This window comes from Microtus oregoni, unplaced genomic scaffold (assembly GCF_018167655.1).
Source record: "Microtus oregoni isolate MIOR12 unplaced genomic scaffold, Mior012 000006F_ref0000085, whole genome shotgun sequence".
NCBI classification, from domain to species: domain Eukaryota; kingdom Metazoa; phylum Chordata; class Mammalia; order Rodentia; family Cricetidae; genus Microtus; species Microtus oregoni.
This window is the reverse complement of record NW_024543065.1, coordinates 37549116-37560704: the sequence shown is the minus strand read 5'-3', so window position 1 is coordinate 37560704 and position 11589 is coordinate 37549116. Positions and strand designations below refer to the sequence as shown.

Sequence of the window (11589 nt, the reverse complement as noted above, 5' to 3'; positions counted from 1 at the left end):
CCCTCCCATGCTCGAATCACATCTTCTTCCATCTCCCTCCTAAAAAGGGCAGGTCAAGTTTCAGTAAGACTAAGAACCTCCCTGAAATAAAAGCTGGGCAAGGTAATCCAGCATAAGGAGTAGGGTCCCAAAAAAGAATAAAAGAGCCAGAGACTGCAGGGAACCTTTACCCATAACACAATATTAAGTTGGTCCTTATCAATGAGAATACATGATTTCAGTTAATGCAATAAATGTGACTGTACTGGTGCTCTTCTTCAGAATCTCAAATTCTGTGTAGAACCTAAAGTTAAGAGTCATAGGAAACTGGCAGTATGATTCTAGAGATTGAGAAATAAGAAGAATCTAGGGACTCTTAAGATGAAGATGGAATGCTGGAAGAACTGATTCTTCTGCATATCACCTCTACATTTTATACACTGAAGATAAATTAATGTCATTAAACTTGATTTGATGGTGTGTATTTTACTTCCAAGTTACCATCTTTCTAGGTGTCTCCAGGTTTTGGGAAATCTCAGATTAAACATTTCCCACAGTTTCAGCACTATTTTCTTTTTCTGCAGTATCTGGGATAGTTATCTTTCAGCACCATCACTTTGTGTGTGTTCAGTAGTTATAGCAAACCAGAAACTCCATGGGGTGAGTAACAATGATGGCAAAAATTTAAGACTTTCAACTGCCTCATGTAAGATTGTATATTCTGATGAATGTCATTCTTTGTACCCGTCTATTTATCTAATGGAGACCAAAAATCAAAAAGTTAAAAATTTACCAGCATTTTATAAATGATTCATTGAAAACCAAGTTGTTTAATTTTGTCATCATCATTAATCTTCATGGGTATTTCATTGTTGGCTTTATGACATAGGTCTGTGGTTGAATAACATCTATCATAGAAAAATCCCAGCAGTCCTTCAAACCCATTCAAGGTACCTTTCTTCCAACTTACATTTCACTCAGTGAAAATTTCTTTTAAAATATTTATTTGTACATATTGCTTGCATGTGAGAGTGTGAAGGAGAAAATGAATTAGAACTGAATTTCAACATAACATCTTCCAATTTTATATTCGAATCTTATGATCAGTATGTTTTATGCTAGCAATAATTATGTTACCGAAACACTGATAAATATGTACATTATTCTTATAACATATTCTTTATTTATATTTAATCTTTAGATGAGAAAACTTCTGAGAAGGGGCTTGTTTCCTCACAAAAATATTGATGAAAATCTCTTCTAATATAAGCGGTTCTCAATTTTTTTCCAAATAATGGACAATTTAATGTTCTCTTCATTTTCAGAGGAAAATCATTGATTTTTCATGGTAATAAATTTTTATTTTAATTGCTGAATATTCTCAGAAAGATATCTGAGTATTTACCTTAGAAATGTGTACCTTCACAGACGATTGCAGTAATTATGACAGTTAATTTTGCCAAGATATATGACATTTTAGGAAATATTTTGTTAATGACTTTCATTTATTGTTAATAGTTTTCTTTTCCTGTACTCAAGATGTTCTTCCATATTGACTTCCTAGGCACAAAAATCTTGATTTCATCATTTTGCTCAGAGATGCAATTGTTGCTATACTTTTATGAAAACGTTATTAAAGGACAAAATGGACTTGAGGAATTTTGCAATAAGAGTAATATTCTTAACACAAAGTACTGTTGGGATTCTGGGAAATGTCTCTCTTCTTTCCAACTATCTAATTGTTTACTATAAAGATCACACATTGAAGCCCACCGATTTGATCCTCACACATTTAATCACAGCCAACTTTTTGATCATTCTCTCTAAAGGGGTGCCCCATACAATAGCAGCTTTTGGGGTGAAACAATTTTTCAATGATTTTTTGTGCAAACTTTTCTTATATATTCAAAGACTTGGAAGAAGCATGTCTATGGGAACTACCTGCCTCTTGAGTGTCTACCAGGCCATCACCATCAGTCCCCTGAATTCCTTTTGGAAAAATATTAAATTCAAATCTTCAAATTACATTGGCTTCTCTATTTCTCTCTGCTGGGTCCTGTACAGTATGATAAATTTCATTTTCCCTGTGTTTGTTCATATCAAAAAAAGTCAGAAAAATACAACAGAGAAAAGAAATTTTACATTCTGTTCCACTTTGGGTCGTGACAAAATTGTAGACCCGCTGTACACAGCATTATTGGTATTCCCTGAAGTCCTGCTTTCTGTACTCATCATCTGGTCCAGTGGCTTCATGATTGCCTTTCTTTACAGGCACAAACAGCAAATTCAGTGCATCCGGAGAAATCAAGTTTCCCTCAGAACCTCTCCTGAGTCCAGAGCCACCCAGAACATTCTGGTTCTTGTGTCCACTTTTGTAGCTTTTTATACCCTCTCTTCTATTTTACAAGGTTTCATTGCTGTTTTATATAAGGCCAATGGATGGTTGGTTATTATCACAGGCTTCATTTCTATGTGTTTTCCCACTTTGTGCCCTTTTCTTGTGAGTCATGACTTCATTGTGCTCAGATTCTGCTTATTCTGGATAAGAAATATCAAACACCAATAATTACTTTATTGGTTTTATGGATAATTTATTTTGTCATCTTATTTATTTATTTAATAACTTATGTACACCAGATTATCAGCATGGAAATGATGAAAGAGTCCTCTTATCTCTCTTAGGTAATACCTCAGAAGTATTTGGTTTTTGCTGAAAGTGCTCCTAATCTGAACAACAACAGACATGAATTAAGAAAGTTGCCCCATGTTCTAGGATAAATGATTTTAATGTTTTCTTATATACTAGTAACTGAAGAAAACTAATCGATTTCATCTCAGTTCTTCAGGTTTAATTCTCACAGTGTGTTTGACCAAATTAACTAAGCAAAGTTGAGTCTGATAGAAGCAAACACAGTGTAAGTTAAGTGATGGCTGTTATTAGGAAGTAACGTTTCTGGATTTTTTCATGGTTATTTTTATGTCTTATACACAGATTATGCTTTCAATTTTCTATCTTATTTTGTGTGAATAATATCATTGGAAGACAAAGGCAGTGCCAGTCCATGGAATAAATAAACAAAATGTTTGAATACAAGAGGAAACAAACTTAATATATTTATCTCAGCCAAAGTTTTTAACAATTTTTTGTATGCCACTGTCTTTTCTATGGGACATTAAGTTAGAAGTAGCCAAATTTTTGTATATACATTGAGTATCCCATTCCATTTATATTAAGAATATTAGGCCTAAGTTGCCATTGTAATGTTCATACTGTATTCTTTTCCCCAAGTACTAAACAATGTTATTTTTACTCAAGGCTTTTACCTTTTTAAGCCAGATCTATTGAAAGGCTACAAGATAAAAATCAATCAGTCCATCAACGATGCCAAAAATAGTTACAATCTTCACAAGAAAGAAGGCATATAGATAAATCATTAGCAATCACTCAAAGGTAGTACTATTCTCAAAGTCGCAACAATTTTAAATCTTTAGGCAAAGTTGTATACTTTCAAAACTGGTAACTCTTTACCACACTGCATAGCATTACCCTTGTACAGGTAGATGAAGCATTGATATGACAAATAATATGAGTATTGGTGTAAAAATACTATGGATACCTTAACATGAAGGAAATATGTTGAATCAAATAAAATGCTTAAATATTTACTCTTGATACAACTAACTACAAGTCATTATGAATACATTAGTTTTAAGATAAAGAATCCCTTTTTGGTAATGAAAAATAGGTATAGAAAAAGGAAGGTCCAGAGAAGATATGAGTCAAGTTAAAGAATATGTGAGAGTGCTGAGGAGTTCCATCTGGAAGGAACCTTCATCTGGCGATAGATGGAGATAGAGACAGAGACCCACATTGGAGCACTAGACTGAGCTCCCAAGGTCCAAATGAGGAACAGATGGACAGAGAACATGAGCAAGGAAGTCAGGACCGCGAGGGGTGCGCCCACCCACTGAGACGGTGGGGCTGATCTAATGGGAGCTCACCAAGGCCAGCTGGACTGGGAATGATGGAGCATGTGATCAAACCGGACTCTCTGAATGTGGCAGACAAGGAGGGCTAACTGAGAAGCCAAAGACAATGGCACTGGGTTTTGATCCTACAGCATGTACTGGCTTTGTGGGAACCTAGCCTGTTTGGATGCTCACCTTCCTAGACCTGGATGGAGGGGGAAGGACCTTGGACTTCCCACAGGGCAGGGAACCCTGACTGCTCTTTGGACTGGAAAGGGAGGAGAAGGGGGAATGGGGGAGGGAGAGGGAAATGGGAGGGCGGGAGGAGGTGGAAATTTTTAGTTAAAAAAATAAAATAAAATAAAAAGAATATGTGATATGAGAGTTTAGGGAAGAATCTGGTATTCTCTGATCATTTGGAGGGAATGTGCTCTAAATCACATGGAATGCAAAGAGAAACATGTAATACAAAAATTATACAAACCATAATTGTTCCACTATATGCATATAATTAAAATGTTATGGAACTTTGGGCTGGAAAAGTTATTAACTGTTTGGAAGGTAATTAGCTTTTGTGGAACTTGGAAGATTGTGCAAGTAAAAGTGCAGATTGATGAGGCCTGAATTATAAAGTTTAAAAGAGTAGCAGAGCTGTTATGCTTATTCTTACACTGTTTGTAATTGTAATCTGTTGTTCTAGACATATAGAGATGAAGAACCAGTTTATATGTACAAGACATTTTCACACTGAAGTAAAATCTTTGTTTTGCTGGCTTAGTTAGCTGGGGCTGTGAAATTAAAATGCAGTGATTAAAAAGAGATTCATAGGAAAGAAAGTTTCTGTAAGAATTTATAAAAGGTCAACATCCAGAAGCTCTGTTGCAAAATGGGAAACATCTATATCATATGCTGCCAGATACATCTGGTACTCTTTGAGTCTCTCATATTCTGCTGATTTTTAAGGTATAAAAGGGTCATGGAAAGCAACTAAATCTTGGTGTATAGAGAGAGAGTGTATGTGCACCCTCGCATACAAAAATGTATATCTTTTTGATTTTACTGACCATAGAATTGGAAGACTTGGACATTTATAGAAACATTGAGATTTAAAGAGAATTTGTAATTTTAGAATGTTGCAATTTTTAAGACTGATCAAATTTTAAAAGTTATAATGCTTAAAGGCAAAGAGCAGTACAGGTACCCTCTCCTCTATTGATAGGAGTCTTAGCTGGGGTCATCCTTGTGGGTTCTAGGGACTTTCTCAGGCACCAGGATTCTCTCCAACCCCATAATTCCCCCTCTATCAATATATCTCTTTCATTCATTGTTCTCTCTCTTTGTCCTTACTCCTTCTTGAAAATCTGATCCCACATGGTCCAATCAGCCATACCTGCCATTGTTTGTTAAAACCAAGGAATACTCCATTTTTTTAACTTACCCTAATTATCATCATAGACCCTTCAGCCAGTAACTGACCAAATCAGATTCAGAAATCAACATGCATCCCCTCAGACAAGCTGTAGAATTCCATCTTGTTGAAGAGAGAAAGGAGAAATTTTATGAGCCATGGGGTTCTAGATCATGACAGGCAATGCTACCAAGACAGCTGACCCAAGTTAATGAGGACTAAGAGACTGAAAGTTAGAGAGTTGGATGGGACTGACTTAAACCTCCTAAATGTGGGTATCAGATGTGTAGCCTTGTCTGTTTGTGGGTCCCATAGCAGTGGCACCAGGACCTGTCCCAGACAAAGAAGCTGACTTTTGGATCTAGTTCCTTATGATAGGATCACACTCAGCATTTATGCAGGGGGTGAGAAGTTTGGTTCTGCCTCAACTTGATATACCATGCTTTGTAGACTGCCATGGGAGGCCTTAGCCTTTCTGAATGATGGTGAAGGAGTTTATGGGGAATAGAAATGAGGTGGTTGGAGGGAATTGAAAGAGAGTGAAGATGGGAAACTGCCGTTGGTATGTAAACTAAATTCTAAAATTGAATAAAATTACAAAACATTGCAGTGCTTTTCTTCATATTAATTTCAGCATGAGATAATAAAACTATTAGACACGTGAGCAAGTAAAGCTTATTGGTTAAATAATAATGTGACTGTGAGTCAAGTACATAAGTAATCAATTGTGTTGAATAGTTTTTTTGTCAACTGAGTATCTAAGAGGAAGGAACCTCAATAGAGAAAACGAAACCACCCCATATTCCTGACTGATGATCATTCATGTGAAATGGCTAAGCATACTACTGTCAATGCTAACCCTGGGCATGTGGCTACTAATAATATTTTTAAAAAGTGATTCGAATAAAGCAGTTAGGGAAAGTCAGTAATCAGCATTCCCTATGGTCTCTGCTTTAGTTCTTGGGCCTAGGTTCCTACTTTGAGATTCTTTGATGAGCTCCCTTCAAACTAACATGACTCACAGAAAAACTGAGGTGCAATCTGTGTACTATTTATGGTCTTATGTGGCATGGGCCAGGGTTTGCAGCCTGTGTATAGATTAGTAGCAACCTTGAAAAAAAGAATGCCTTAGGAGACAATCAAAGTCAAATTCAGAGACTTTTCACTAACATCCCTAGGAGATAGGTCATAAAGGCAGTTCTCAGCTTGTATTATGTAATGTATATGGGTATATGTAAAACATAACAACTATTGAATGAAGAGGTAATTCATTTAAAGTTGAACAAATAGTGTTATATAGGAAAGTATAGAGGGAGGAATGATGAAATGGAATTGTAATTATGATGTAATCTCAAAAATATATAAAAATACTTTAAATAAGCAAAAAATAGGCATCTTGCTATTCTTAACATTGGTTCTCAGAAATTTGTTTATCCAAACAGACAATGAGTTCAGAACAATGAGTTCTGCTCATGAGTTCTTTTCCAAAAAGCTCTGATAATTATTTAATGAAGGGTGATAAGGATAGTGGAAGTGTATATCTATCTCAGAGGTAAAAGGGCCCTAGTGAGAATGGAAACCTAGGTATGAGATGGGTGAGTGAAGAGAGCTATTTTGGATTATTTATTTTTCCACATGAAACTAAATTCTACCAGGGAATACCTACAGCTGGTAAAAACCTTAAGTAATGTGGTATACATTACTGATACAAGATCACTCAAAAAAATTCGTAGTCCTCCTTATACAAATGATAAAGAAGCCAAGAAAGAAATCAGAGAAATATCACACTTCACAATAGCCACAAATAACATAAAATATCTTGGGGTAACACTAACTAAGTAAGTGAAAGACATGTCTGACAAGAACTTTGTCCTTTAAGAAAGAAATTGAAGAAGATACCAGAAAGGGGAAAATTCTCTCGTGCTCTTGGATAGGTGGAATAAACATAATAAAAATGTTAATCCTACCAAAAGTAATCTATAGAGTCAATGTAATCACCTTCAAAATCCCAACACAATTCTTCATAGACCTTGAACGAATAATACTCAACTTCATATGGAAAAGCAAGCAAACAAACAACAACAACAACAAAAAAAAACAGGATAGACAAACAATCTGGTACAATAAAATAAATTCTGGAAGCATCACCATCCCTGACATCAAGTTCGATTATAAAGCCAGAGTAATGAAAACAGCTTATTATTGGCATAAAAAAAGTGTCTTTTCACATTGATGAAAGAGCACAGTAACTTCTAGTGCAGATTATGAGAGCAAGTTTTTTCCTTCATTCGTACTTAAGAAGATAACCACTGATTTTTGACTAATTTTGTTCTCCTGTAGACTCTAAAATTGGGCAATCATGGATTATGAAAATTAATAACTAACAATTTTTGTAAGAATGATACATTCAATAGCATGGAGTCCCATGAGACACATGGATGTTTTTGTAAAACATTCAGTTATCAGACCTTTATATTCTCCATGATGTCCAAAAAATGTGTGCCTCCCATCAGAAATCATGAGGAAGCAAGAAGCTCCTCAGTATGTCTCTTTGGGTATATAGGGAAGACACTCATATTTGGTTCTGGAAATTAGAAAGAGGTGGTGTGGGAGGTCCTTCTGTCTATGTGTTTCTTTTATTGGTTAATGAATAAAGAAACTGTCTTGGGCCTTCATAGGGAATAGAGGTAGGTGGGGAGAACTAAGATGAATATTGGGAGAAAGGAGGCAGAGGTAGAGAGAAGTCATGTAGCCCTGCCAGACACTGACACCAGATCATTACCCAGTAAGCCACAGCCTTGTGGTGATACACAGATTAATGGAGATAGGTTAAATAAAGATGTAATAGTTATCTTCTCCCTCCTTGCTCTCCTCATTGGGACCTTGGGAGCTCAGACTAGTGCTCCAGTGTGGGTCTCTGTCTCTATCTCCATCCACCACCAGATGAAGGTTCTATGGTGGTATGCAAGATATTCGCCAGTATTGCTATAGGATAGGGTCATTTCAGGTTGCCTATCCTCAGCTGCCCAAGGGACTAACAGGGGACATCACCATGGATTCCTGGGAGCCACTCTAGGGTTAAGTCTCTTGCCAACCCTAAAGTGGCTCCCTTAACTAAGAATTGTAGTTCCGTGCTCCCCTGTCCAACCTTCCTTTATCCCAGTCCTCCTGTTTCCCCAAGTCCCCCCCTCCTTCCCTTCTAACTTTTCTCTCCCCATCTCCTTTTACCCCCCATCCCACCCCACCCCCAAGATCCCAATTTTCTCCCTGGCAATTTTGTCTACTTCCCTTAGCCAAGAGGATAACTATATGTTTTTCCTTGGGTTCACCTTCTTATTTAGTTTCTTTAGGTTCACCAATTGGAGACTCTGTGACCCTTATGGCTAGAAACCAATTATGAGTGAGTACATCCCATGTTCATCTTTTTGGGTCTGGGATACCTCACTCAGGATAGTGTTTTCAATTTCCATCCATTTGCATGCAAAATTCATTGTTTTTTACCGCAGCGTAGTACTCTAATGTGTATATATTCCATACTTTCTTCATCCATTCTTCCATTGAAGGGCATCTCAAGGAAGTCAGGACCACGAAGGGCGCACCCACCCACTGAGACAAGGGGGCTGATCTAGTGGGAGCTCACCAAGGCAAGTTGGACTGTGACTGAAAAGGCATGGATAAAACCGGACGCTCTGAACATGGCGAACAATGAGGGCTGATGAGAAGCCAAGGACATGGCACAGGGTTTTGACCCTACTTTATGTTCTGGCTTTGTGGGAGCCTAGCCAGTTTGGTTGTTCACCTTCCTAGATATGGACAGAGGGGGGCAGACCTTGGACTTTCCACAGGGCAGGGAAACCTGACTGCTCTATGGACTGGAGAGGAAGGGGGAGAGGAGTTTGGGGGAGGGGGAGAAGGGTGGGAGGAGGGGGAGGGAAATGGGAGGCTGGGAGGAAGCAGATACTTTTTTTTTTCCTTTTCTCAATAAAAAAATAAGATGTAATAGTTAGCCAATAAGAAGCTAGAGCTAATGGGCTAAGCAGTGTTTTAAATAATATGGTTTCTGTGTGATTATTTCTAGAGTCTCACAGCTGGAAAACAAACAAGTGGCCCCTCCTCCAACAACTAGAAAACTTTTCACAAAACTTCTTGACTCCCAAATTCAGAGCTGACACTGCCATATAAGGTGAAGTTGCAAAATCCTTATTCTGGTCACAGTTACAAGTCTGTACCTTAGGCTTGTTTTGCCAGTGTCCCTCCCAGTCTTCAGAGAATGGTATCTACTCTATGTCACGAGCTAAATGTTCCTCTAGAGAAGCAGTCAGATGAACTTTTTGTATTTCAATGTTGGAGTCAAAGCTAAAAGGGAAGGAAATGCTGATGAGCCTCCGTTTCTGAAAAGGTGATTCTGGGGTGGAACTGGATACAGTAGAAATTCTGCCATGCGATGGGACTTGCCTTCTGGTCTCAAGCACCCCGGTGGGACACAGCCAAGCAGGGGAGAGCATGACTTTTGTCCCAACATGCAGCCCAGCTTCAGTTGCAAGCCCAGATCCTGGTTCTCAGCCTGACAACCAAGTTGCAAAAAAGTAGCCTCAGAAAACTGCAGCTCCAAGCCCAGACAAGTATCTGTCAAAATGTAAATGTGCAGACTTGTAACTTGGATTAGAAAGATAGCTTAAAAACTTTTAAGAAAACATCCAAGATTAAGACTTTATTTAAAATATCCTACAGGAGAACTTGAGTCACTAAGTGAAATTCTTTTTTTTTTCTTTTTCTTTTTTTAATTGAGAAAAGGAGAAAAGAAAAAAAAAAACCAGGTTTCCACCTCCTCCCAGCCTCCCATTTCCCTCCCCATCCTCCCACCCTATGCCCCCTCCTCCCCCCCTTCTCCCCCTCCCCCCACTCCTTTCCCCCTCCCTCTCCAGTCCAAAGAGCAGTCAGGGTTTTTTGCCCTGTGGTAAGACCTAGGACCTCCCACCTCCGTCCATATCTAGGAAGGTAAACATCCAAACTGGCTAGGCTCCCACAAAGCCAGCACATTACGTAGGATCAAACCCCCGTGCCATTGTCCTTTGCGTCTCATCAGCCCTCATTGTTCGCCACGTTCAGAGAGTCCATTTTTATCCCATGTTTTTTCAGTCACAGTCCAGCTGGTCTTGGTGAGCTCTCAATAGATCAGCTCCACTGTCTCAGTGGGTGGGTGCATCCCTCGTGGTCCCGACTTCTTTGCTCATGTTCTCCTTCCTTCTGCTCCTCATTGGGACCACAGTTCAAAATCAACTAGATAGCTTATAGATGCTCCCTGACGGGTACTCATGCAGATAGAGTTTGTATTTAATCTGTATACTGACAGTCAATATATTTTTAATGGTCTTCAAGTCCTAGGAACCATCCCATGTATTGGGACTAGCAATAAACAAGTTAAAGTGCTATTCTAACAAATTCAAAATGCCATACAACAAAGAAAGTTGCCATGTTTTGAAGGGCGTATTAGACAGAATTCAAATCTTCCTAGTTCACTGACTGAAGGTAATGCTTTAACTGATGTATTACAAAACTAGTCTTTTTAACTCAGGTTGAGTTTGCTCAGCTATCACATGCTCTGAATTATCAAAATAGTATACGTTTAAGAAAACAATTTAAATTAAGGTAAGAATCTGCTCACCAATTTGTTAACCAATGTGATGTATGCCCACAGTATTTACCTGTACTGAATCTTTTAGGAAATCCCTGATGACTACTTTTAGCATTTATGGCAAGTTGATGTTATTCGCATTGCAGAGTTTGGAAAATTAAGATATATGCATATGACAGGTTCTTGATGACCACTTCACAAACTGGAGAAGCCACTAAGCATATAAAAAGTCATTGCTTAAAATGCTTCTCATCCATGGGAACCCCCAAAATCATAAAGATGGACAATGGGTTTTGATATGTTATTAAAGCATGCAGCAATTTTGTTCTCAACGTGTTTATTATAATCCTCAAAGACAAAAAAGTGGAGCATCCTTAAAAACACAATTTGAAAAGATAAAAATGAAAATTATGCCTTAATTGACACATAATGCCTTAGTCCATGCATATTTACTCTAAATTTCTTGAATATGGATTACCACAAGCAACCTACCACAGACAGATTTTTGCATGATGACACCAAGGTGACCTTTGATAAAATGAGGTGGAGAGACCCTTGAACTGAACTCTGGAGAGGACTCAATCCTGTTTTACTTTGT

The 11589-nt window shown here is 37.9% G+C and overlaps 1 protein-coding gene across 1 annotated transcript; it reads left to right on the top strand.

Moving 5' to 3' along the window:
* The first annotated feature begins 1624 nt into the window (after nt 1-1624).
* Nucleotides 1625-2545, top strand: LOC121449765 (vomeronasal type-1 receptor 4-like). Its single transcript, XM_041654445.1, has one exon. The coding sequence runs from the start codon at nt 1625-1627 to the stop codon at nt 2543-2545; it is 921 nt and encodes a 306-aa protein (XP_041510379.1).
* The last annotated feature ends 9044 nt before the right edge of the window (nt 2546-11589 follow it).

Coding starts and splice junctions, on each gene's coding strand:
- LOC121449765 (XM_041654445.1), top strand. CDS start 1,625: ATGGACTTGAGGAATTTTGCAATAAGAGTAATATTCTTAACACAAAGT.